Genomic DNA, 27534 nt, shown 5'->3' with positions numbered 1-27534 from the left:
GGAGAATATATTTGTCATAAAGACAAATAAGAGGATTAGAATGGAGTATGTGGAATATACACCTGTAAATAAGAAAACTATAATCCTATTGGAAAAAGAATAGGAGATATGAACCATCAGTTATAAGCCAGAGCAAAATACCAAAGTGGCCCTTTAAAAATATGTATTTAAAAATATTTCATTTTAAATTTTATGTTTTATTTATTTCTATTATATTTTAACTTCTGGGATACATGTGCAGAACGTGCAGGTTTGTTACATAGGTATACATGTGCCATGGTGGTTTGCTGCACCCACCAACCTGTCATCTAGGTTTTTAGCCCTGCATGTATTAGGTATTTGTCCTAATGCTATCCCTCCCCTTGCCCTCCACCCACCACAGGCTCTGGTGTGTGATATTCTCCTTCTTGTGTCCATGTGTTCTTATTGTTCAACTCCCACTGTGAGTGAGAACATGTGATGTTTGGTTTTCCATTCCTGAGTTAGTTTGCTGAGAATGATGGTTTCCAGTTTCATCCATGTCCCTACAAAGGACATGAACTCATCATTTTTTATGGCTGCATAGTATTCCATGGTGTATATGTGCCACATATTCTTTATCCAGTCTATCATTGATGGACATTTGGATTGGTTCCAAGTCTTTGCTATTGTAAATAGTGCTGCAGTAAACATACGTTTGCATGTATCTTTATAGTAGAATAATTTATAATCCTTTGGGTATATATCCAGTATTGGGATTACTGGGTCAAATAGTATTTATGGTTCTAAGTCCTTGAGGAATCACCACACTGTCTTCCACATTGGTTAAACTAATTTACACTCCCACGCAAAATATTTCTTGATGTAAAAATTACATAATTTTTACAATCTCAATAATTTTCATAATTTCTGTAATTAGGAAAATACAAATTAAAATGTCAAATATCAAATGCAAGGATGTGGAGCAGCAGGAATTCATGTTCATTGCTGGTAGAAATACCAAATTATAAAGCTGCTTTGAAAAAGGTTTGATATTTTCTTCTAGAATTAAACAGTCTTACCACGTCATCCAGCAATCAAGTGCTTTAGTATTTACCCAAATGAGTATATTCACACAAAAAGCCTGGACATAGATAGGTGTTTATAGCAGCTTTATTCCCAATTGCTAAAACTTGGAAGCAACCAAGATGTCCTTCAGTAGATAAATAGGTAATAAACTGGATCACATCCAGAGAAAAATATTATTCAGTGCTAAATAAATGAGCTGTCAAGCTGAGATATGAAGGAAATTTACCTGCCTATTACTAAGCAAAAGAAGCCAATATGAAAAGGCTACATACCCTAAGATTCTTACAATATGATGTTCTGGAAAAAAGCAAAACTATGGAGATAGTAAAAACATTAGTGTTTGCCATTGTTTAGGGGAGAGGGTAGGATGCATAGATGGAAGATTATTAGAGCAGTGAAACTAGTCTGCATGATACTGTAATTGCTGATCTAAGTGCTGACAGGAATAGGGTGTCAGATTTGGGGTTGATAAGAACAAAAAGATATGACAATGTCCAACAAGCATATGAAAAGATGCTCAACATAAGCAAATAAGGAAAATGGAAATCAAAACCACAATGAGACATCACCTCATACCCATTAGGATGGCTACTATCCAAATAATAAAAAATAGCATTAGTGAGAATATAGAGAGATCAGAATTCTTGTGCATTCTTGGTGGGACTGTAAAGTGGTTTAGCCATTGTGGAAAGCAGTATGACCATTCCTCAAAAAATTGAAAATAGAATTATCCTGTGATGTAGCAATGCTACTTTCAGATACATATCCAAAATAATTCAAAGCAGAACCTTGAGATTTTTGCCTCCCCTTGTTCGTTGCTACATTATTCACAATAGGTAAGAGGTGGAAGAACCCAAATGTCTATTAACAGATGACTGGATAAAGAAAATGTGGCATATACATACAATGGAATATTATGCAGCCTTAAGGGGGAGGGAAATCCCATCACATGCTACCACATAGATGTTGTGGACTGAATGTATTTTCCCAAAATTTATATGTTGACATTCCAACCCCCAACATGATGGTATTTGTATGTGGGATAATTAGGTCAGGAGAGTAAAGCTTTCATGGGTGGAATCAATGCATTTATAAAAAGATAGGAGAGAGCTTGCTTTTTCTCTCCCTCTTCTCTACCATGTGAGGATACGAGGAGAAAATGGCCATCAGCAAACCAGGAAGTGGGCCAGACACCACTTCTGCTGGCACCTTGAGCTTGCACTTCCCAGCCTTCAGAACTAAGATAAATAAATGGCTGTTTAAGACACTCAGTGTGTAATGTGTTATAGCAGCCTGAACTGACTAAGACAGTGGATTAACCTCAAGGACATCATGCTAAGCTAAATAAGCCAGTCACAAAAGTACAACCATTGTAGGACTCAACTCATATGAAGTATTTATGATAGTCAATATCGTAGAAACAAATGTAGAAAGGTGCTTGCCGAGAGCTGGGGGGAGGAAGGAAGGAGAACAAGTGTTTAATGGATATAGTTTCTGTTTTTTGAGATTAAAAAAAGCGCTAAAGATCTGTTGTACAACAATGTGAATAGCCTTAATACTATTTACCACAATAAAAACAACAGAAAACAAACAGTAGAAAATACAAATTGGTACAAACTAGTATTTGGATAAGGGTCCCTCCGAAGGCATTAGTGAAGGGGTAGAAAGAGGAAGAATGAGGTCTGAGCTTTATAGAAAGGTTTTTTCTTTCTATTCTTTCTTCCTCATTTATTTGTTAGTATAACGATCTGAAACAATGCTATAATAACAATTTATTTAGTCTTAGTGGTGGAGTCGTGTATCTATTATATAATTTTCTTAATTTATATGAATGTTTAAAATTATTTATAATTAAAGTCATTTTTTTAAAGAAAAGATGTAATTGAATCTGAAGCAGTTCAGTTGATGTCTTCTTTGCCTCAAATGCAAAGTTATTGACACTCAATTTGCTGGGCTTCTGTCCTGCCCTAAAATGCTCTTCCCTTGAAGGAAGAATAATAAAATCAGAAATCGGCCGGGTGCGGTAGCTCACGCCTGTAATCCCAGCACTTTGGGAGGCTGAGACAGGCAGATCACGAGGTCAGGAGACCGAGCCCATCCTGGCTAACACGGTGAAACCCTGTCTCTACTAAAAATACAAAAACATTAGCTGGGTGTGGTGGCAGGCACGTGTAGTCCCAGCTACTTGGGAGGCTGAGGCAGGAGAATGGGGTGAACCTGGGAGGCGGTGCTTGCATTGAGCGGAGATTCCACCACCGCACTCCAGCCTGGTTGACAGAGCGCAACTCTGTCTCAAAAAATAAAAATAAAAAAGAAATAAAATCAGAAATCAGTAAATCCTAGGTATTTGTGACTAGAAGTGTATTATCGAGCAAGTTTAAAGTAGTACAGTCAGTGAAGAACATCATATATGTGTTTCCATTTAGCTGTTTATTGAAGTTTCTGTGTATTAAGGCAAGATGATTAACTGTAAATCTCTATTTCCATAAATATACACAATATACATCAATGTGAAGAATAGGAAAACATGTGTCATCCACTGTTTAAGACTTTTATTGTTCTAGTAATGTGTATTTACCCTGAGCTTGGAACACAAATTTACCCATTCTCTCTTGAAATTAATGCATTTCAAAATAGAGCATAGACCATTTCTCTCAGTGCAAATGACAGTCATCTCTGTGGAACTGAAATCTTTGTCTTAAACTAAAACGTTATTATCTAAATATGGAACAAACCAGCTTGGATGAGCATGTGCTAAAGTGAAAGAACTTGACATCCTGCTTTGGTTAAAGGCAAACTTTCATTGAAACTTTGACAAAATACGTCATTTTCCAGATGACGTTTTTGATACAGGACATACAAATAAAAAGTTTACATGTATTTTCTAATGCATTTTAATTATATATATTTTCAGTAAAATTATGTAAGTGAATTATGCTCTGAAATGTCACAACAAATTTAACGATCAAATTAGAAGATTATTTTTAAGACCTTGTATTTAAACATTTTAAAAGGATGATTTTCAAAGAAATTTGTTCCATATATTCCACTGAGACATATAAAATATCCATCAACCTGGCCATTGAATGTTTTGCGGTTCGGTTCTCAGCAAATTCCCTCAGAAGTGATTTTTATAATCTCATTATAGATTTATTTGAAAATAATTTTTCATCAAGGCTAGCGAATTTTTCTTTCTCTGATTGAAACTCTGTCTTTCAAGATCTTCAAAGTCATCAGCATTCAAAAATGATAATATGATTCTCTTTTTAATTTTTTTTTCACATTTTATTATAACGTTGGATGCATCAGATTTCTATGGAAGGTAATAACTTTCACCTCTAATTGGGTTCTTATTTTTGTTCAATGACTTAGATGTGAGTATATCCAACTGGATATGAGATAAAGTTTCCAACCTGTTAGGATCTCCTTTTTTTGTGTTGTTGTCATTGGCTATTTTAGGATAGAAAATATTTATTTTTACATTTATTTTATTTTGATGATTTGATTTTTTATTTTTGGTTTGGGTTGGGGGGTGGGAAGGTGGGGTCTTACTCTGTCACCCAGACCAGAGTGCAGTGGTGCGATCTCGGCTCACTGCAGCCTCAACCTCCCCAACTCAAGTGATTTTCCCACCTCACCCTCCCATGTAGTTGGAACTACAGGTGTGGGCCACCATGTCCAGCTAATTTTTGTAGTTTTTATTTTTGTAGAGATGAGGTTTCACCATGTTGCCCAGGCTAGTCTCAAAATCCTGAGCTCAAGTGATCCACCTGCCTTAGCCTCCCAAAGTGCTGGGATTATAGGTGGAGCCACCACACCTGGTGAGAAAATATTTCTTATCCCTAAAAACTGACTCCTTCTCTCTATATTTTATATATCTGATCTTGGGGGAATAGAATGCTCATTTACTTAACAATCCATTAATCATTTCAAACTCATCCCTATGGGATCAGAGTACTATTTCCTTGGTCTTAGTCTGTCATGTAGACTGAGCTCTATCTGGTAGCCTAGTATTCCTGGTCTCTCTTCATCCTCTTATTCATTCCTTCCCAGAGGAAGGAAGAACAACATGGATTGGTGAGTTTTCAAGAAGAATCTGAGTATGCATGCCTGGTCCCTCACCTCCTCTTTTCTTTTTAGTGTTTACTAGTTGAGGAAATATGAAATCTGGTCAACTCTTCCTTGCTATCCTTTCACACAGGGTAGCCTGGAAGACATAGTTCAGGGTCTTATTTCTGGGTTTCACATTTTAGAAGACCACTTGTCTACAGAAATAGGAAATTTTCTTCAGGATTAGCTATATCAATAAAAAGTTGATATTTTGATCTATCTACAATCTTAGGTCTTAATTGCCTCTGTACTTGAGCTAAGAAATAAACTACTAGTTACTGGACTTTCCCCAGATTCCCAACAGCATGTAAATCCCCAGTCCTCCAGATACTGGATGTTTAATATTGCTCAGATTTTTGCTCTTTCCTTTAAACCATCTCTACTTTGGTTTATTAGTTGACTGGATTAAAGAAAGAGGTTAACTGTTCTATTATTTTGTTCCAATGTTAGAGCAACCTACAATTCATGCTTCACACTGATGCCAAAAAGTACATCTTGAAGTAGACATTTTATATCTTGTTATTTCTCCACATTTTTGTGTGTTTATTTCAGACTCCTAAGTTGATTTCAGCTGGCTCCTTATGGTAACTGTCTACTCTCCAGTTCCATATCTAATGAGTCAATCAGATGCATGCTTATCATCTCACAAGATATTATCATGTTAAACTCTCACAGTATTTAAAATAAAAAAACAGTTTAATGTATTTCCATGCATTCACACAAGTTTTTTCTCATTGCCCATAAAGACCTTGTATTCTTTTTCACCTAGCAAGATGAGCTCATCAACCTTTGAAAGTCAGTTTAAGCATCAGCTTGCCAAGGCATCTTTTTGACTCCCATCTGATAAATGGTTTTCCTCTGTTTTCTTTCAATACACTGTGTAATCTTCCATTTGATATTTTATTCATTCATCCACTCTGGTATTCATTCATCCGTCCATCCATCCATCCATCCATCCATCCATCCATCCATCCATCCATTTATTCACTTGTCAATGTTAGCATACCTACCATATACCATGGTCTGTGAATTTTTCTATGGATGCAGGGATGAAAGATGCCATTCTTGCTTCCCTGGCGTTATATCTTTACCATAAATTTATCCCAAATACCTATGATGAAAGACATATCTGACTGCCTTGTCCACTAGATGTAAACGATTTAATGGCAGAGATGGCATATTTGACTTGTGTTCTGTGCAGGAAATGTGCGAGGAGAGAAGGAAAGGCACACACACAATACCTTTAAGGGTAAACAAGCTTTATCCCAGGTAAATAGCAATGCAGATATAATCAAATGATATAATAAGCAAATTAACATAAGCAAATTGTTATAATAAGCAAATAATATAATAAGCAAATTGCAATGGGAAGGGGAGAAAGGAAAAGATATATACATATTTACACTCACCAGACTATGGAGGATTCACCATCAAACTGGGAAGCAACAGCCTGGGCTCCAGAGTTGGACACTGCACTCACCAGACAACGGAGGATTCACCACCAGGCCTGGAAGCAGCGGCCTAGGCTCGAGAGTTGGCCACTAGTCCATGCACGGAGGAGGAGAGGTCTCATGAAGCTTTGGAGCAGTCTGGGACCCTAGCTCTTTTTGTAATGAGTTGTTTGGCATGAGGTCCAGTCACAAGGGTCCTTTGTGACTAGGCCCAAGGAACACAAAAAGGTTGACTTGTTTTTGTGATTGTCTGTTGTTTTTCAATAACTAACGTATAGGAATAGATTGAAATAGGGATTTCTTCTAAACAATGCTGGATGAAAGCCTGAAGGGGCTCACACAATCCGTTCTGGGACTTGGTGATCATTCTTTGTGTCCATGTTCAATTTAGTTCAGGTTTAATATTTAACTTTTTCTCCACAGCTTGGATTCCCTGCCTCTACCACGTGTATGGCACAGACATGTTATCAATACACGTTTATTGAATAACTAATAAATCAGTCAACATCTATAAATGTCTTCCATCCTCAGTAATTTCATAAATTGTAATCTTGTACAAAATTTCTAGATCAGGATTTCTGGTTTGACTCTTTCCTGAAACCTTGAATTTTACATAAGTGAAAATATGTTAAACAAAGATGAGGAGATGTTAGATTTATTGTAGCAGTGGAAGAACCAAGGTTATTTACCTAGTAAATTAGAAAGTTATTTAGATCTTTCCTCTGGCTCTTAATTCCAGAATCTGAAACTCTCTTGGTTCCTGCTGATTCTCTAAGCCCTGGCCTTGGGCCTCCCATTTATTTGGTGAGCTCTGAATAGCTTTCCAGTAATTTCCATCTGTACCTTCATCATTTTTCATGATCAAAGATGTTTGGTTATTTACTGTTACTAAAAACAAGAACCTCAATTTTATTTTAGCAGAGTAGCTGATACTACCCACTGTTCTCTATGATATTAGTTGTGCGGCATATTGAGAAAGCTTCATGGTGTAAAATCTTTAAAGAAGTAGAAAACCAGAAAACCTGCTAAATGATGCTTGTATATTATTTCTTATCAAGGTAATTTGCCAGCAGACCTCCCAACTCCACCAGAAACCTCAGTTCCTGTAACATTACCTCCACACAACTGCACAGACAATGAATTTGTCTGCAAGTCTGATGGTCACTGTATCGAAAAAATGCAGAAATGTGATTTTAAATATGACTGCCCTGACAAATCAGATGAAGCATCCTGTGGTAGGTGGATTCTTAAAATTTGTTTAAATATTGCTGCAAAATAGATAAGAAAATATAAGTGTAATCTCTAAGTAGCACAGCGTAGTATCATAGTTAGATATTTTCAACATAAGTTAGAGCAACTTCTAAATGTAACAGTTACTCATACAGAAAATTGTAATGGAAGAATCAGAATTCATTTTCTACCAGGCCCAGTAAGAAGTAAGTGTCTTTAGATTGATGTTTTGGATTCAAAACTATCGTTTTCACAAACTTTACTTGACTCTGGGAGTAGCATTTAGTAGCTCTTTCCATCCATTGCCTTTGATCTGTACTCCTCACACTATAAAATAGGGAATGTTTAGGGAGGTAGCTTTATAGTACTGTCAAATTAATTCATTCAAATTTTGCCGTTGCCAAAATGCACATACAACATTAGTACTATTAAAATATGCAGAGTTCAAGAGAAAACCTATCTTAATGCAAATGAGACCTTTATCCCCTGTGTCCTGGTTTTTACCTGCCAATTCAATGGTACCTGCCAATTCAATGGCTTTTCCTAAATGGATCAAATACAAACTATTTAATTTAAAAGTGGACTTCTCAGCCAAAGATACAGTCTGAGAGGAGAAAAATTAATCTGTGTCTGAATGAGCAAAGCACAAGATCAGAAGGGTAAACACTTTGTAATATCTTTCCCTTCCCTGTTCTTCATGGAGTAGTAGTCTGTGAATTGACTGTAGCATCATATTTCTCAAGTGTCTTGATAATATTAAGGGCTTGGAACAGAGAGATAACACAGAAAGAGTAGTGAAACTCTTGTTTTATGTCAACCTTGTGAAGAAATTCTAGGACTTAAGAAATCCAATGAGGTTCATATTTATTCTTTTAACCTAGAAAAAAAATGTTTTTTAATGTACAAATACATCACAAATTAACTATCTAATCTAGACTAAAAAAGTCATAAAATCAAAGCTGACTCACTTCGTGCATAAGATGAGACAGTAATTAACTCAAGCTAACCAGGGATTTATATCATGCATCGCAGATGGAAAATAATACAATGGAAGGTGTGGTGGTGTTCAGACTTGCTCATCGGAAGGCGTTTGAATCCCCTTATGATCTTATATAAGTTGTAGTGTTTGTGAGAGTTTATACAAACCTAATTAATTACACATAATGAGTATCTTTAGGGCATACTGAATTTCCTTTAAGTTCGACTTTGCCATTTTAGTAATGTCATTTATGATTAGAGGGGAAGTTTTGGTATATTCTTTAAATGTCCTAAATGAATGCCTACTATTAAGTTATTCTTAATCAAATAGTTTTTATAATTTTGAACAAATACAAATGAATTCTTACCATTTTATTTATGAATAAACTGAGATATTGTCTCTTCCACCCTTTTGTAAGATAAAACAGTATGACAAATCTGCTTGTAAACTTTACAAATTTTCTAATTGATTTGGAAAATTGTGATAAAAACACATAACATGGCCAGGTGCAGTGGCTCACGCCTGTAATCATAGCACTTTGGGAGGCCAAGGTGAGCAGATCAGTTGAGCCCAGGAGTTTGAGACCAGCCTGGCCAACATGGCAAAACCCCATCTCTACAAAAAGAATACACAAATTAGCTGGGTGTGGTGGCGTGTGCCTGTAATCCCAGCTACTTAGGAGGCTGAAGCAGGACAATTGCTTGAGCCTGGGAGGGGGAGCTGAGATCTTGCGCTCTGGCCTGGGTGACAAAGTGAGACGATGTCTAAAAAAAAAAAAAAATAAGAACACATAACATGAGATCTACCCTCTTAACAAAATGCTAAGGGTACGATACATTATGGTTGACTCTAGTGTAATATTGTACAGCAGATCCCTAGAACCTATTCATCTTGCTTGACACGTTGTATTTTCTAGTAGTTCTATTAAAAGCCTACAAATTATATATTTTAAATGATAAGAACAGAGATATATTGGATCCTAAATCCCTTCACAAGATAAAAAATTAATGTCAGAGATTAACTAATACACCTGAATGTCATGACTAAAAACACTTTTTTAAATGTTTCCTTTTCAGATTTCACATTAACTCATATACCCAAATTTCTAAATGGTCATAGTGGTATGCTGCCACTGTTAATGTCATTTAAAAGCTAGAGTGCACACCAGGTTTTCTATAGTATACACAAGAATTTCATTGAATTGAATATTTCTTTTTTATTCAGCAGTGGAAGATTTTAGACACATGAACACATTCGGAGAGAGAATTCAGAAAACAGTTTTACACATAACCTGTACATTTTAAAAAATCGCTGGACCTGTAATTTCCTGTGATATTAGAATAAAAGTATTACAAGAATCTGTAAAACTTTGTAGGAAACAGGTCCAATATAAAAGTTATTGGAAATCTCATTGCTTAAACTGAAGTTGGGAATTAGCAATAACCCCTTCAGAGACTGAGAAAAGAATAGACTTGTCAGAACTTGGAGATCATGCAAACAATGAAATAGCTTAATGGAAGTGCTTAAATTTCTGCTTTAGAAGCTAATTAACATCTCACCCCCTCATGAAACCAGATCATTAGTATATGTATTTTTTCCTATTTTTTTCCTATAAATATTTGACTAGAACAAACCTAGATTTCTTTGAAACTCTTCCAGTGATTTTACAAACCATTGCCTAATTATTTTAATAATGTTTAAAAGTTACATTATAAAAGCAAGAGTAAGAAAGTGCTGATCAAGATTGTACAGAGAAATTGCCACTTACTAGCTCACCTTTTCTTTGTTTTACCCTGTCCAAGTTATGGAAGTTTGCAGCTTTGAGGAAAGAAGCCTGTGTAACTGGTATCAACCAATCCCAGTACATTTACTTCAAGATTCAAACACATTCAGGTGGGGGCTCGGGAACGGGATTAGTGTTCATCATGGGGAAGAAAACCACAGGCCATCAGTGGATCATACACAGTAAGTGACCGTGTATTTCGAATATGTCTCTTGGGAAATATAAGTATCTCCCAAATTTCTGCCCCCACCACCTTATCCTAGGCAAATGCTATTGTAAAGACAAATGTTAAGTTGAAAAGAAGGCTGAGTGTTTTCTTTCATACAAAATGGAAAAAATATCAATTAAAAAAGCAATGAATGCTCTCATGAATTTCATAGAAACCAGAGAAGTGCATGAATAAGTGAAGAAAATAATTTAATATTATCACTCTTTGAAAAGCCCTGTTAATATATTGTTTTTAAAATGATCTATGGATTTCTTCCCTCCCCAAATCTCTTTTCTCCTTCTTCCCTTTTGCATCTCCTCCACTTCCTCCTCCTCCCCTTTCATCTTCTTTAGCCTCCCTTTTTCCCCCTCCCCTTTCCCCTTTCTCTCTTCCTACTTTTTCTCACTCCAGTGTGTATTTGTCATACATGTATGAACACAGGTAAACGTACAGATTTTCAACAAGGATGAAAAGATTTTTCCACTCTTCAATAAATCATGCCATTAAATTTTCATCATTATTTGCATTTCACTGTAATGACTTTCAACAATTTACTAATCTGTTCTCAACTAGTGGATTTCCCAGTTAATTTCATATTATCTCAATATTATAAAGTTGCTTCAAAGAAGAAATAGAGTGCCTACTGTGTGAAAACGCTGCTGTAGGCCCTAGAAATAAAGGAGTGACTGAAACAGATGATCCTTGCTCTCATTAGGGAGTCAGGCAGTAAGTCAATAAAGAGAAAGCGTTGCAGATGGTGTTAACTGCTGCACAGCAGAATGGAAACAAGGAAAGGGTTTGCTAGTGATGGAACGTTTCTTTCTGAATGGAACACAAAGGGAAAGGCCCTGAGCCGGGACCGTGCAGGAAGACCAGCGTGGCTGGGTGGGATAAGAAGAGCAAACTATACGACAAATGTAATTTTTTTTCTTTATTGTATTGACTATTAAGGCTTTTGTCCATTTTTAACTTTTTTCATGCGTGAATATTTTCTAGTGCTATAAGCATGTTTGTGTATTTTACATACCAACTTTTTCTGTCTACCACTTTCATCTTTATGTATCACAGGTAACAAATTTTTATCACAGTGACTCCATGCATCTAGTCTAAAAGTGTCAAAGAGAATTGACAGTCTTATAATGACAGACAGCTGTCATTCCTTCAGTACCGTCAATCCAATTCCCTGGAGATATCCTATTATGTCCTAAGATCATTCCTCTTTTCTCACTTTTATTAGGGACTGGTTATAGGTGCTAGTCCATATTTATAAAAGAATATATAGTCATTTCTTGATTCAAAAATTTTGGCTTCCTGTATTGACATCCTATTATGAGGAATGGAACCTCTATTCCTCTCCCCACATTCCTATTTCTCTCCCTCCCGTCATTCTGACTGTGTATATTTATACACAGTTCTGTTTAAATTTTTAGCTTAGCAGTATTCTGATTCTTTTGACAAATTTCTGAGCTAGATATTGCATGATGATTGTTTCTTTTGTTTATATTTTTATTTGAAAATTAATAGTTTTCTTACCTTTTATTTTCCATAGATGTTTTATGAACTTAATGTTCTTTTCCTCAATATCAGTTGCAATATCAATTTGCATTCCCCTAAACTAACCAGGGAAAATGATTGATATTTAGTAATGGTGCTGGGATATTTGATTTTTCATATAAAAATTACATATATAAATTTAAAAACTATGCCATGTAGTTTTGTGTAACTATGCTCTATGATGTTGAGGTGAAGACAAATCGCCTAACAATGCATTTCTCAGAACTTATTCCCGTCATTAAGTGACACATGACTGTATATAGTTATATAGTTGTTCAGCTTGTTTTTTATTAGGACTTGTTTATAGGGAGCAGAATCTAAGACATAGGTGGAATTATTAGTGTTACCTTGGAAGAAGGATATTCCTTGGTGTATAACAAGCAGGGAGAAAGAATGTATTGGTACTGACTGACATGAATTTGTGAATTAAAAAAAATTAAGCAACATGACATACAAAGTCATTTAATGGATTTTTTCAAGTACCCATCTTTCAACACCTTGTCTTTTTTTTTAGTTTTAATTTTTTTCTCTTTTGGAGTCTCACTCTGCCACACAGGCTGGAGTGCAGTGGCTCAATCCCAGCTCACTGAAACCTCTAGTTTTAATTTTTGTGGGTACATGGTAGGTGTATATATTTATGGACTACATAAGGTGTTTTGATACAGGCATGCAATGTATAATAATCACATCATGGAGAATGGGGTACCCATCCCCTTAGCATTTATCCTTTGAGTTACCAACAATCCAGTTACTCTCTTTATTTTAAAGTGTACCATTATTATTGATGATAATAACCCTGTTGTGCTATTAAATAGGTCTTATTCATTCTTTCTATTTTTTGTACCCATTAATCATCCCCACCTCCCTCCCAGCCCCCTGCTACCCTTCCCAGCACAAGTATTCATCCTTCTCTGACTTTTTTCATGTGTCATTTTCTTTACCTTTTCTTTACATTTTTCCTTGTTCATTTGCTCCTCACATTTACATGGTAATAATTATTTTAAGTAGTGATTTTGTGACCTCATTTTGTTCTTTGTTTTTTATTTCGGTATCTTCTCTTTTTCTGAGGTTCTGTAACTAGTATCTTTCCCCTGTTGTGTAGTCCACAATTCTATTGTGTGCCCAAGTCCTGCAAGACCCCATCCTTCCTCCTCCCATTCTGATGATTCCAGGGAAATGTTATTGCAGATGCTCTTAGATCTTTTCAAAATCTTTATGCCCTTTACAGCCCTCTCCACAGTTAAAACTTCACAACTCCCAAATTCTGTAGCTGCTGCTTCAAAGAAAACTAATGGTGTCTCTGCTGCTCTGACTGGGACCTCCATCTGCAGATGGGCCTTATACACAAGAGATTCACAATATCTTTAGCACCCAATTATTTTCTTCAGGCTGATTTCCTCCCTCCCTGCTTTTGGAACTCTCTTTTGTCATTGTTTTTGTTCTATTAAGATGGCTCCAGTTTTTTATTTAATATTTTTTAATTTTTAAATATTTTAATTTAAAATTTTTTTCTTTAATTTTTTCCTTGGGCTGCTTTTGACTCACAAAAAAAGCAAAGGGCACTTACAGAAAGTTTTTGTGGCTTATATCAATAAACGATATCTTATGAATAATCTATAAGTCCTTTAAGTAAAGGTGGACTAGAATTTCACACATAAGTGGTAAAGGTAGAAGTAGCAATGTGTCAAAAGCAATGATTTGTATTTCCGTATTTCCTCTCACCCTACCACTTTCAATAGACTGAAAAGTTCCTAAGGAATCCCAGGAGCTGTGATTTCCCAATGTGTTGCATTGTTTTCAGGTGTGTGGTGCATAATAGGCCTCAATAATTATTTGTTGAATGAATTAGTTGCTAATTAGCATCAATATATTTGTGTTTTAGAATTATAGGCTACAGAACACAAAATTAAATTTTAAATAGGAATGCTTAATGGTCAGATAATATTTAACATATGCATTCTACATGACAATAAATCATGGAGAAGGGAACAGCCCCTAACCTTATATCTCCTCTCCTTTCCTTCTTTTCTCTCTAGGCTCGTTCCTCAGCCAAGGAAGTCTTGATATTTTTTCTTTTCTTAAAAAAATAGTTCTTATGCATCAGATATCTTACTCTATAGCTTATAGTAAGATTCTAAGTTCAGTTTTCCAAATTTTGTTTTTTGTGTTTGAAGGAAAACTTTTCTAATTTTAAAATGGCTCTTTTCTCTCAGGCATCTTGCTATAGAAATTTAAAGCCAGGTTTTTAAGGATGTTGTTTTGGAAATAGTTCTCAAGATTAGTTTTAAAAATTGAAAGGCTTTCTGTCAATTCTTTCTTGTCTCTTTCTCTGATCCCAGCTCTCTTGGAGGCAAAGGTTGTTTCTGACTCAGTAAAGTAAGGATTATTTATAAGCAAGTATAGGAGAAAAAAAAACCACAATAATATATTTCAAAATATTCTCTCTCTTTATACACTTAATGAAACAATAAAAAGTCTAGAAAAGCCACAGTAGGGTAGGGTAGGAATATGTAGGGAAATTTTCACTATGTAGTTGAGTCTTAGGCAAGGTCTTAAAATGCATATTTTTTACCATGAAAATGACATGACTACCTGATATTCTACTTTTTTTTTGCATCCACAATTTAATGGACTATCCTTGGTACATCTGAAGTGAACTCTGTGATACAAAGTTAAGATTGCATCTTTATTTTTTATATGTTTGTGGGAGAGTAACACCATTCCATGCAGCTAGTTTATTAATTTTTACATGAATCAGAAAAAGGCATCTCTTCTTGTAGAAGGAGGCGTTTTCAGCACAGAGTTCGGTGAGTGGATTCTCCCTTTGTCCTGCTCCGCAGGGCTCAACTGAGGTTACCTGGTGTGATTTTTCTAGGGTTGTAATCAAGGTATATGGAAATACTGCTCTCAACTATGATGCAATGGAAAGATAAAGTAAAAATCATTCAATGACAATATCATCAGTTACAATTTACATGTTTTTTTGAGCTTGGGGTTGAATAAGATTTCCATTTCCTTTAAATTATGTAGGGAAGGAGAATATTTAGTAGAAAAGTATTTTTCCTAGTATTTTGAGAAAAGAACCATAATCTAGTATTAAAATGAGTTTGTACCCATTCATGCTCCAACACCTACTAAGTCAGTTGGCAAAATCATGAGTCCTTTTCAGCTGAGAAATTTTTTAAAAAATTATTATTTGCTTATCATTGAATCAAGATACTGGGATTACCTAGAATCTGAGCCTTATAGTTCACATTTAAGTATGTTTAGAATACTGTATATTTGCAGGTCTTGTGTAATGATTCCTCTCAGTTTGTAGTTTTATATGATCTCAGAATCCTGTACTCTCACCTACACAATTAGTTTAATTGGTCAAGTCTCTTAGCCCAGGCAGTGTCTCTACAGTATGTAAACTGGCTCATAGCCAAGCACCATAAATTTTATGATCATTTTTATCTCATAAGAAAAGCCTTTATTTTGTGGAAGTCAGTGTGGCGATTCCTCAGGGATCTAGAACTAGAAATACCATTTGACCCAGCCATCCCATTACTGGGTATATACCCAAAGGACTATAAATCATGCTGCTATAAAGACACATGCACACGTATGTTTATTGCGGCACTAATTCACAATAGCAAAGACTTGGAGCCCACCCAAATGTCCAACAACAATAGGCTGGATTAAGAAAATGTGGCACATATACACCATGGAATACTATGCAGCCATAAAAAATGATGAGTTCATGTCCTTTGTAGGGACATGGATGAAACTGGAAAACATCATTCTCAGCAAACTATCGCAAGGACAAAAAACCAAACACCGCATGTTCTCACTCATAGGTGGGAATTGAACAATGAGAACACATGGACACAGGAAGGGGAATATCACACTCCGGGGACTGTTGTGGAGTGGGGGAAGGGGGAGGGATAGCATTAGGAGATATATCTAAGGTTAAATGACGAGTTAATGGGTGCAGCACACCAACAAGGCACATGTATACATATGTAACAAACCTGCACATGGTGCACATGTACCCTAAAACTTCAAGTATAATAATAATAAAAAGAAAAAGAAAAGCCTTTATTTTATCCAATTTATTCATTTTTATTGCTGGAAGCTAGAGAGCAAAGTTTTAAATTCTTGGTCCTCAAATACATTTTATTTCACTAAATGCCAATCTATTGGTTAAATAATGTTTAATATTAATACTTTTTTGGAGTATAAAATTATTCCCTCAAGCAAAATAAAGTTCCTCACACTTCATTCATGTGAAATGATGTCTAGTAGAATACCTATGTGTATTCTAGGTCATTGGTTTCTAACTATGCTCATAGAACCCTTGGGGGAAATTCTCAAAATGGAGATTAAGGACCACGGAAAATTTATATATAAATTTGCTTATACATTTTTAAATGCAGGTTCTAAAACCTTGGATTAAAATCTCTGGGAATGAGGCCAGGTGCAGTCACTCACACCTGTAATCCCATTGAGAGGGGAAAGGTGGTTGGATCACTTGAGCCCAGGAAATTGAGGTTGTAATACACTACGATCATGCCATTGCACTCCAGCGTGGGTGACAGAATGACACTTTAAGAAGATTAAAAAAAATTCATGGAATAGAGTTTGGAATTTGTATTTTTACAAATTCTAGATGCTTCTAGAATCTCACTGTTAGGGGCTTTCAAGGCAAGAAGTGGGGAAGGTATTGCTAAAAGAGAGAGGGTGGCTTTCTCACCTAATTCCAATTTTGATCAATGAAGATTCATTTTTCTCTAAATCTAATAACTAATTAAAAACCAAAATGTTTCAGAAGAAAGAAAAATTGTTCTAAGGTCCTTCCATTAAAAAAAAAAAAAACAGAATTTGTGGGCTGGATGCAGTGGTTCACACCTGCAATCCCAGCACTTTGGGAGGCTAAGGTGGGTGGATCACTTGATGTCCGGAGGTTAAGACCAGCCTGGTCAACTTGGTGAAACCCCATCTCTATTAAAAATGCAAAAAATTAGTCAGACGTGGTGGTGTGTGCCTGTAACCCCAGTTACTCAGGAGACTGAGTCAGGAGAATAGCTACAACCCAGAAGGCGGAGTTTGCAGTAAGCTGAGATGGTGCCACTGCACTCCAACCTGGGTGACAGAGCGAGACTCTGCCTCAAAAAAAAAAAAAAAAAAAAAATCTGTGTGTCGTAAAGGAACTATTATAATTGTAAAATAGTTTCGAGGGAAAACTCTACCCTGAGTCAGTCTAAAAAACATCATTTCAAGGCACCCTTTGTCTTCCTTCATTTATTGTACAATACACAATGTTTTTTTTCTCAATCGTTTTTGCATACATGATCTCTTCTCGGTCTCATCAAAATTACCTTTGTCTTTCTGTTGGATCAAAACAAAAACACACATACCAATCTCATGATTAACCAATCGCATGATTACCTGGAAGTGATGGATATTTTAAAATGTTATGGCTTTGCTTAATATGTTAGGACTTGCTTACAGGTGGTTGAGAAACTATTTGTTTGAATATGCACGATCTTGAAAAGTAGAAGTACCCAGATTTTTAAAAAAAATAACACTGATCATTATCTTTCAGTTGGAAATGAGTTATGGTCCCCACTACTGCTCATGCACCTACGTTCCTATCTGTATTATTATATATTTGTGCATACTTGACATCATGATAAACTAAAAGCCACATAAATAATGCAGGCCAGGCGTGGTGGCTCACGCCTGTAATCCCAGCACTTTGGGAGGCCGAGGCGGGCAGATCACGAGGTCAGGAGATCGAGACCATCTTGGCTAACACAGTGAAACCCCGTCTCTACTAAAAATACAAAAAACTTAGCTGGGTGTGGTGGCGGCTGCCTGTAGTCCCAGCTACTCGGGAGGCTGAGGCAGGAGAATGGCGTGAACCTGGGAGGCGGAGCTTGCAGTGAGCCGAGATCATGCCACTGCACTCCAGCCTGGGCAACAGAGCGAGACTCTGTCTCAAAAAAAAAAAAAAAAACGCAAACTATGTCCGTGTGACACTAACTCTGTGTATCCTTCTATATCTAGTGCTGGATATGAATGTGGATAAAAGCTTCAGTAAAGAGAAAATATTATAATTTTTTTCTGTAACGATAATTTTCAAAGCTTTAGTCGCTTAGACGGTAAATACCAGAATTATTGCCTTCTCTGGTAAGAAGATAAGCCAATATTTTATAGGCCAGTTTAGAAGCCGTAACATTCTCCCAGCATAATTTCTAACAGATCAAGATTGTTAAATCTGAAATAATGGTTAAATACCAGTCCGTAGAAACAGTTTTACTGCAATGAAAAGCAAGTGGTGCCAACAGCTGAAATTTAAATTAACTATAGTTATTATTATTTTTTTTTTTGCAAAAACACCAAGTGCAATTATGTAGTTATTTTCTTTTAACTGTTTTGATACTTGTTGTCAAGTGGCATTCTGGCAGTATTGCCATAGGACTGAATATAAAGCATAATTATCCCTCTAGGCACACAAAACAATGCCCTTATTTTAGATTTTCCTTGAGTTAAGGACCTATTATTTGCATTTTCATATATATCAGTAATTTGTTGTGCATAAGTAAATTAAATCACTTTAATTTTGATTTTATTCAAAGGTATTTTAGCTGGATAATTTTTAAAAATTAACTAGAAAAGAACAAGATCATGTCTTTTGTAGGAACATGGATGGAGTTGAAGGCCATCATATTTAGCTAACTATTATGCAGGAACAGAAAACCAAATACCGCATGCTCTCACTTATAAATGGGAACTAAATGATAAGAACTCTTGCATACAAAGAAGGGAACAACAGACACTATGACCTATTTGAGGGTGGAGGGTGGTAGGAGGAAGAGAACCAGAAAAAATAGCTTGGGTACCAGCGTTATTACCTGGGGGATGTAATAATCTGTACAAAAATCCCCATGACATGAATTTTACCTATATGACAAACCTGCACATGTACCCCTGAACCTAAATGTTTACCAAAAAATGAAATGCAGTCGCTTGAAATACATGGGATTTAAGAAAAATTTGTGCTGAAAATATGTGAACCATATCTAAAATGACAGAGAGAGTGGTTAGGTAGCATACTTGCTATAAAAGGTAAAGTTTTAAGAAGATAGTCAAAAAAAGGTCTATAAAATTATGTTACCAAAGATCACAGCATTTTTGACTAATAATAAAATAATAACTTTTATATCTCTGTTACAATTGCGTTCAAAAATTAAAAATTCATTTTCATTATATAATCTTTAAATATGCTTTTCCTTTAACCACATTAAAAAGAAATAATTATACTTACATTCCAACTCCAGTGAAGAATTGTTATAATTGCTCCCAAAAATTGTAGGAAACACACACTTCCCAAACTAAGTAAAGGTAAATTAGACTTCATTCCCTATAATAAGACAAGAACTTGAACAAATGAATATGCCATATGAAGTATGAATCATTTTTATAACATCAGTATGATCTTGTGACATAGTGATTTATGCAGATATATCAATTACTCAAACCAAACATCTTTATTACCTAAAAGATTCATAGATTGTATTGACTAGGCATACCATTTATCCTTAACATTAGGCATGTATTTCCTGAGCCCCTACTCTGTGAGAACAGAAAACTGTAAGTAGTTGTATAAAACCCAGCAGAAATTGTTATTTCCTTAAAAAGTGGTACACTCAGGTAACAACCTGTCAGGCCTGTGTGCTTGGTTGTCTGTCTGTCTTTAAAGATACTCAGCGCATTCTCTATCTTTGGATTTTGTTGGATAATGCAAGTTAACTAAAATAATACTATGGGTAAAGACCATATACTGTTAAGAATTTCTTAGCTTTTTTATTGCTACAAAATTTCTTTTTTTTTTTACTATGAAAAGAAAAATACACTTTTATTTTAGAAAAGTGTTTAGATATAGATAAGAAAGACGATGACATTGACCATAATCCTACTGCCACGATATGAACATTATGCATATACGCATGTATATTTTTAATAAATATGCATTTATATTGACCATACTGTTTTTTTACCATGCATTTAATTTTGTTTGCAATCTGTAGTCATCTATTTATTAATATTTTTATGAGCCAAGAGTATTCCATTAAGTGAATGTACCAAAATTTTCTAATTCAAGTCATCACTGTTATTAGTTGCTTTTGGTGATAAACAATTTTAATCAATCTTCATTGAGCAATGTATAGCTTTGCCACATCTCACATCATGTACTGAAAGGAAAATGAAACCATGCACACTAGAATTTTGTGTTATTATTATTAATTATTACAAAGTATTATTCATAATTTAGACATTTGATAAGTCTCAATTACTCCTCAAAAATGTACCACTTTTGCAAGCAGTTTATGAGATGCCTGTTTTTCTATGTGCTTGCCAACACTGAATATATATTTTTTTCATATTTTCTAATTTGACAAGTTAAGATAGTATCCAATTGTATATGTATTTTTATGTCTTTGGTACTAATGAAGATCACCATTTTTTATGCCTTACCCAAGTATATTTTGCGTGTGTGTGTGTGTGTGTGTGTGTGTGTGTGTTTCCTGTTTGTGCCCTTGGCTTGGTTTGAAGTGTGCAGTCAGAAGATAATAGATGCTTATTAAATATTTATTGTGATATTTGTATGTAGACAGGTCTGAGAAAGAAAAAAGCTGGAAGTTAGAAAATTAATTGAAGTAATTGAACAGGTTTTATTGGCATAAACTAGACAGAAAGAATAGTTTTGCAAAGGAAGGATCTTTCATGTGTCTCTTAGACCTCAAGCTCCGGGAAGGTAGAAACGAGGCTATTTTGTTCACCATTGTAGCCCTAGTACCTAGCAAAGCACGTTCCACCTGTGCTGTATTCTCAAGCACATCAGAATTGCCTGGAGATTTGTTAAAACACAGGAATCTTGGGCTCATTGCAGAGTTCCTGTTTTAGTAGGTCTGGGGTAGACCCTAAGCATTTACATTTTAAACAAATTCCCAGGTGATGCTGATGGTACTGGTGTGGGAACCTTACTTTGAGGACCACTTAGTCAAGATCTGGTTCTTGAAATTGGCAGCACATTGGAATTACTTGGAGGCAGTGTTGAAACATACTGATACCCAGGCCCTATTTCATTCAATGAAATGAGAATCTTGATGGTGGACGTGGTTGTATTTTATAAAGCATTGCAAGGGTAGGCAGCCAACTCTTGGGAAATGGCCGTCTATACTAGGCAGATAACTTTAAACACAGTTCTAGGGAATATTTCATCCTCCAAAATATAGTTTCTTCATAACTTTTTCACCTTTATTACCTTTTTGCATATGTGCTCACGTGACTGTACTTTTGTTACACTTTTTCCTCAAATGTAACTATTTCTTCTCCCAGAGTTACAGTCCTTTTACATTTCTAGTGTTTTTATTTTTTATTATTATTTTTGGCTGAGAGTTTCTTATTTGGCAAGTTGATAGTCTGACTTTCTCAGCTATGTGTTTTATAAGAGGAGCAAGCAGGCTTTGGCATGATTTTTCCAGTTTGGAAAAATATTGCTGTCTTCATCATTTTGTGGGGAAAATTTCAGGAATGATAAATTATTCTTAAATAATTGTTAAATATCAAAATATTATCTGGAGGTTTTATCAACTTTTCCTCAGCACTTAAGTGTTGAAAGGAAATGGATTTAAGGCGTATGCTTACTATAAAGAACTGCACTATCATTTCAAGATAAGTTGTGACTGGTTTATGAAGGACACATTTAAATATCTTATTGGCTATTCATGTATTGATTTATTGAATTGATATATATGAGTGTTATATAAAATAGTCTGTTGGAAGTCCTTCATTATTCATTGTAAAAATGTGATTGAAGTAATTGATAATTATGTTATACTTGTTCTGTTTAAGAGGACTTTTGGGAGAAATTAGTTTCCAGTCTTTTATGAGCACATGATGTAATTTTACTGAAGAATCAGCTGGTTTTTGTGTTTTCATAAGGCTCTCATGATTATTGCTAATTATATTTTCTTCCTCAGATTTGCTCATAGAAAGCTTAGAACCAAATTTTTCATATATTGTTAGTAAGCCTGTGAAATTTCTATAATGCCTTTTGTGATCTACTTTTATCCTTGACTCCATTTAGTGCCTCAACTCTTTTCTCTTGGTATTATCTTTATATATATATATATGTATGTATTTGTGTGACTGTATCTTTTAGTTTATTATATTGTACTGTATTGCATGTGTTTTTGAGAATAAGGTGAGTTTTAAGTAAACAATAAAATTAAATTTTAAAAGTATAAGCATTTTTAATGATCTCATTAGAAGTATACAAGTTCTGTGAACTTTGCTTTAATTGAAATAATTATTTACTTGTAATTGTTTTCACTTTATGAACTAATTTTCTCATTCACTATAAAATAATTTAAGAGTTAATTCTATAATCATAAGATTAAAAGAGGGAGTATATATAGATTGGGTTTTCTTTAGGTAACTAGAAAATATTTAGGCATTTTATTAGTGGCATGACAGTAAAAGTAATACAGTTTCTGGAATAATAAAGTTTGGGGTAAGAGTATAGATCATCATGGCTATTTTTAAGACTTTTCTTTATAGATATAGTTACACTTTTATAAGAATGTAGTGGCTGCATACCCTGCCTCATAAATGTATAAACTATATTTATAGCGTTATTTGTATGCCCTATGAAATATTACTTTCGAAGGCATGTTGAAATGCAATTTTATAGCTATTTTGCATACACGATATGAGAAATATTTTATGCAAGTAACAGGAGATGCAAAGATCTTTAAATTTAGCTTTAAAAAACTATATCATTTAAAACAAAGGTAGGATCCAAAAGAAGATACAAAGTATTCTATGGGAACTGAGGAGAGAGGCTTCATATCCACAAAGGGAAAAAAAAAGCATTATGGGAAAGGTAATTTTTGAGTTGGCTGTAAAGCATTGCATAGAATTTCATCAATCAAAGCGATGACTACACCCAACATGGGGAAATAATAAATGATTATTTTATTATATAAAAACTTAGTATCTAAGAGCAACGGCTTGGAAGGTGTCTTCATCCATTTTGTGTTGCTCTAAAGGAATACCTGAGACTGAATAACATATAAATGAAACAGGTTTATTTAGGTCATGGTCTGCAGACTGTACAAGCAGCATGGTGCCCGCATCTGCTCAGTTTCTGGTGAGGACTTTTGTGCTGCATCAAAACATAGCAGAAAAGGTCAAAGGCGAAATGGGCACATGGGAAGAAGGACCAAGCCTAAGAGGCTTCCTTGCTTTATAACAACCCACTAATCCCTTCCCAAGAATCAATCCAGTCTCCTGAGAGTGGGAACTCACTACTGCTAGAAAAGCACCAAGCCATTCGTAGATAATCAGCGCCCATGACGCAAATATCTCCTGCTTCACCTCCCAACACTGCCACACTGGAGATCAAATTTCAACATGATATTTGGTTGGAATGGGACAAAGGACATGATTTACAAGAGAACTGATAGGAAAGGCAAGAAGGAAAGGAAAGGAAACAAGGGGAAACCAAGGGAAAGAAAGGAAAGGGAAGGGAAGCAAGGGAAAAAGGGGAAAAGGGAGAAAGAGAAAAAAGGGAAAGGGAAATCTCAGGGGAACATGTGTGACAGAGAGAGACTATAGGAAATTAGTAATGTCAAATGGGTAATGTCATGACTAAACTGTAAGAGAAGAGAATGACTGGAAACTTGGACAGTGCCGTTTTATTTTTCTTTTTTGAGATGGAGTCTCGCTCTGTCGCCCAGGCTGGAGTGCAGTGGCGCGATCTGGGCTCACTGCAAGCTCCGCCTCCCGGGTTCACGCCATTCTCCTGCCTCAGCCTCTCCAAGTAGCTGGGACTACAGGCGCCCGCCACCACGCGCGGCTAATTTTTTTTTTTTTTGTATTTTTAGTAGAGACGGGGTTTCACCGTGGTCTTGATCTCCTGACCTCGTGATCCGCCCACCTCGGCCTCCCAAAGTGCTGGGATTACAAGCGTGAGCCACCGCGCCCGGCCAGACAGTGCCTTTTTAAAAAGCATCAGCCGGACTAGAAAAGAGACATAAGAATGTGTCTTGGCGGAGAGGTACTCAGCACCTTACGATGGTCAGTAGCATGAGCGGGTGAGAAGTTAAGAAGAATGCAGTTTTTGCTCACAGGGATTGGAAACCTCAAAGCACAACTTTAATCAGTTCACTTCATATTTAAGATGTTTTGCTGGGAGACATTTTGCTGGCCAGAAGTGAACATTTGTCTTCTTAGAGAGGAGATAACATCATCCAGACCCTCAAATCTTTTGCGTAGTTCCAGGCACAGTGTATCAGAGAAAAAAAAAATCAAAACTAGAATTCTATACCTGGTAAAAATATTCTTCCAAACTGAAGACATATTAAAGACTTTTTCAAACAAATGAAACCAAGAAAATTTGTCATCAGCAGGCTTACACAAAAGAAATGTCTACAACCAGAAGGAAAATAATCCTAGATAGAAACAAGGAATGCATTATTGAATGAAAAGCTGAGAGATAAATGTACAAATTAATTTAAAAGCATATAGGCTATATGAAATAATATTGATGGATTTATAATAGGTAAATCATGTATCGATTAAGATACACAAAATTAACAGTATAAAAAGCAGTATAAGAGGGCACTTCACATGATAAGTGCCTTGGGAATTCTGCTTTTCCATAAAAACTGGCAAAAGCTATCAAATACAAAGTAAAGGGGTGGACAAAGATCTATCAAATAGAAAACAGTAGGGAGCAAGGGTTGCTATTCTAATTTCAGACAAAACAGACTTTGAGCCAGCAATGATCAAAAAGGGCAAAGAAGCGCATTAGATAATAAAGGGTACAACTCAACAAGAATATGTAACTATCCTAATTATATATGCATCTAATACTTTAGCACCTGGATTCATAAATTCTTAGAGACCTACAAAGAGACTTATACACAATATACACAAATCAGTAAATGTGATGTGATTCAGCACATAAACAGAACTAAAACCAAAACCCACATGATTGTCTCAATAGATGCAGAAAAGACTTTCAATAAAATTCAACATATCTTCATGTTAAACCCTCAACAAACTAGGCATTAAAGGAACACACCTCAAAATAACAAGAGCCTTCTATGGCAGACCCACAGACAACATACTAAGAGGACAAAAGCTGGAAGCATTCCCCCTGAGAACCAGAACAAGATAAGGATGTCCACTCTCATCACTCCTATTCAACATAGTTCTGGAGTCTTAGCCAGGGCAATCAGTCAAGAGAAATACATACAAAGGCATCTGAATAAGAAGAGAGGAAGCCGTACTGTCTCTCTTTACAAATAATATGATTCTATAACTAGAAAACCCCATAGGTTCTGCTCAGAGGCTCCTGGATTCAAGAAACAACTTCAGCAAAGTTTCAGGATATAAAATCAATGTACAAAAATCAGTAACATTTCTATATGCCAACAACATCCAAACTGAGAGTCAAATCAAGGATGCAGTTCCATTCACAATGGCCACAAAAGGAACAAGATACCTAGGGATGCAGCTAACCAGGGAGGTAAAAGATCATTATAACAAGAGTTACGAAACACTTCTGAAATAAAACCGAAATGACACAAGCAAATGGAAAAAAAATTAATGCTCATGGATAGGAAGAATCAATGTTGTTAAAATGGCTATACTGCCTAAAGCAATTTGTAGATTTAATGCTATTCCTATCAAATTGCCAATGACATTTTTCACAGAATTCAAAAAACTATTCTAAAATTAATATGGAACCAAAAAAGAGCCTGAATAGCAAAAGCAATCCTAAGCAAAAATAAAGCAGGAGAAATCATACTACCCAACAAACTATCTTACAAAGCTATGGTAACTAAAATAGAATAGTCCTGTTACAAAAATAGACACAGATGAGAAGAGGTTAGAGAACCCAGAAATAAAGCTGCACACCTCAACCATCTGATCTTTGACAAAACTGACAATAACCAAGCAATGGGGAAAGGACTCCCCTAGTCAATAAACGATGCTGGGATAACTGGCTAGATATACACAGAAGATTGAAACTGGACCCCTTCCTTATTCCATATTCAAAAATCAACTCAAGGTGGATGAAAATATTTAAATATAAAACCTACAACTATAAAATCTTTAGAAGAAATCCTAGAAAATACTGTTCTGGATATAGACCTTGGCAAAGATTTCATAAGCAGGTGCCAAAAGCAATTGTAACAAAAACAAAAATTGACAAGTGAGACCTAATTAAACTAAAGACCTTATGCACAGCAAAAGAAGCTATCAACAGAGTAAACAGACAATCTATAGAATGGGTGAAAACATTTGCAAACTATGCATTGACAAAGGCCTAACTTCCAGAATCTATAAGGAACTTAAACAAACAAAAACAAATAATCTCATTAGAAAATGTGCAAAGGACGTAAGCAGACACTTCACAAAGTTACACAAACAGGTGCCCAACAAGCAGATGAAGAAATGTTCATCACTAATCATTAGAGAATTGCAAATCAAAACCACAGTGAGATACCATCTCAAACCAGTCAAAATGGCTATTACTAAAAAGTCAAAAATTAACACAGGCGGATGAGGTTACAGAGAAAAGTAAATGCTTGTACCCTGCTGGTGGCAACGTAAATCTGTTCAGCTGTTGTGGAAAGCAGTGTGGTGATTTCTTAAAGAACTCAAAGCAGAATTACCATTCGATCCAGCAATCCCATCATTGAGTATATATCCAAAGCAATATAAATCATTCTACCATAAAGACACATGCACTACATGTATGTTCATGGCAGTGCTATTCACAGTAACAAAGACACGGAATCAACCTAAATTCCCATTAACAGCAGACTGGATAAAGAAAATGTGGTACATATATGCAGCATAGAACACTATGCAGCCATAGAAAAGAATGAGATCATGCCCTTTGCAGTGACAGGGATGAAGCTGGAGGTCATCATCCTAAGAAAATTAACACAGGAACAGAAAACCAAATACCACATATTCTTCTTTAGAAGTCAGAACCAAACATTGAGTACACATGGACACGAAGAAGGGAACAACAGGCACTGGGGCCTTCTTGAGGGTGGAGGTGGGAGGAGGGCGAGGATTGAAATGCTACCTATTGGGT

General features: G+C 35.6%; 1 protein-coding gene across 1 annotated transcript in view; it reads left to right on the top strand.

Moving 5' to 3' along the window:
• MALRD1 (MAM and LDL receptor class A domain containing 1) overlaps nt 1-27534 on the top strand; it is a 682931-nt gene that overhangs the window by 224468 nt on the left and 430929 nt on the right. The window contains exons 20-21 of the mRNA XM_012499583.2: nt 7667-7843; nt 10620-10782. Of these exons, the coding sequence (XP_012355037.2) occupies nt 7667-7843; nt 10620-10782 (340 nt within the window). The remainder of the gene's footprint in view (nt 1-7666; nt 7844-10619; nt 10783-27534) is intronic.

The sequence above is a fragment of the Nomascus leucogenys genome, chromosome 9 (genome assembly GCF_006542625.1).
Source record: "Nomascus leucogenys isolate Asia chromosome 9, Asia_NLE_v1, whole genome shotgun sequence".
NCBI classification, from domain to species: Eukaryota; Metazoa; Chordata; class Mammalia; order Primates; family Hylobatidae; genus Nomascus; species Nomascus leucogenys.
This window is presented reverse-complemented; position numbering and strand designations above follow the sequence as displayed.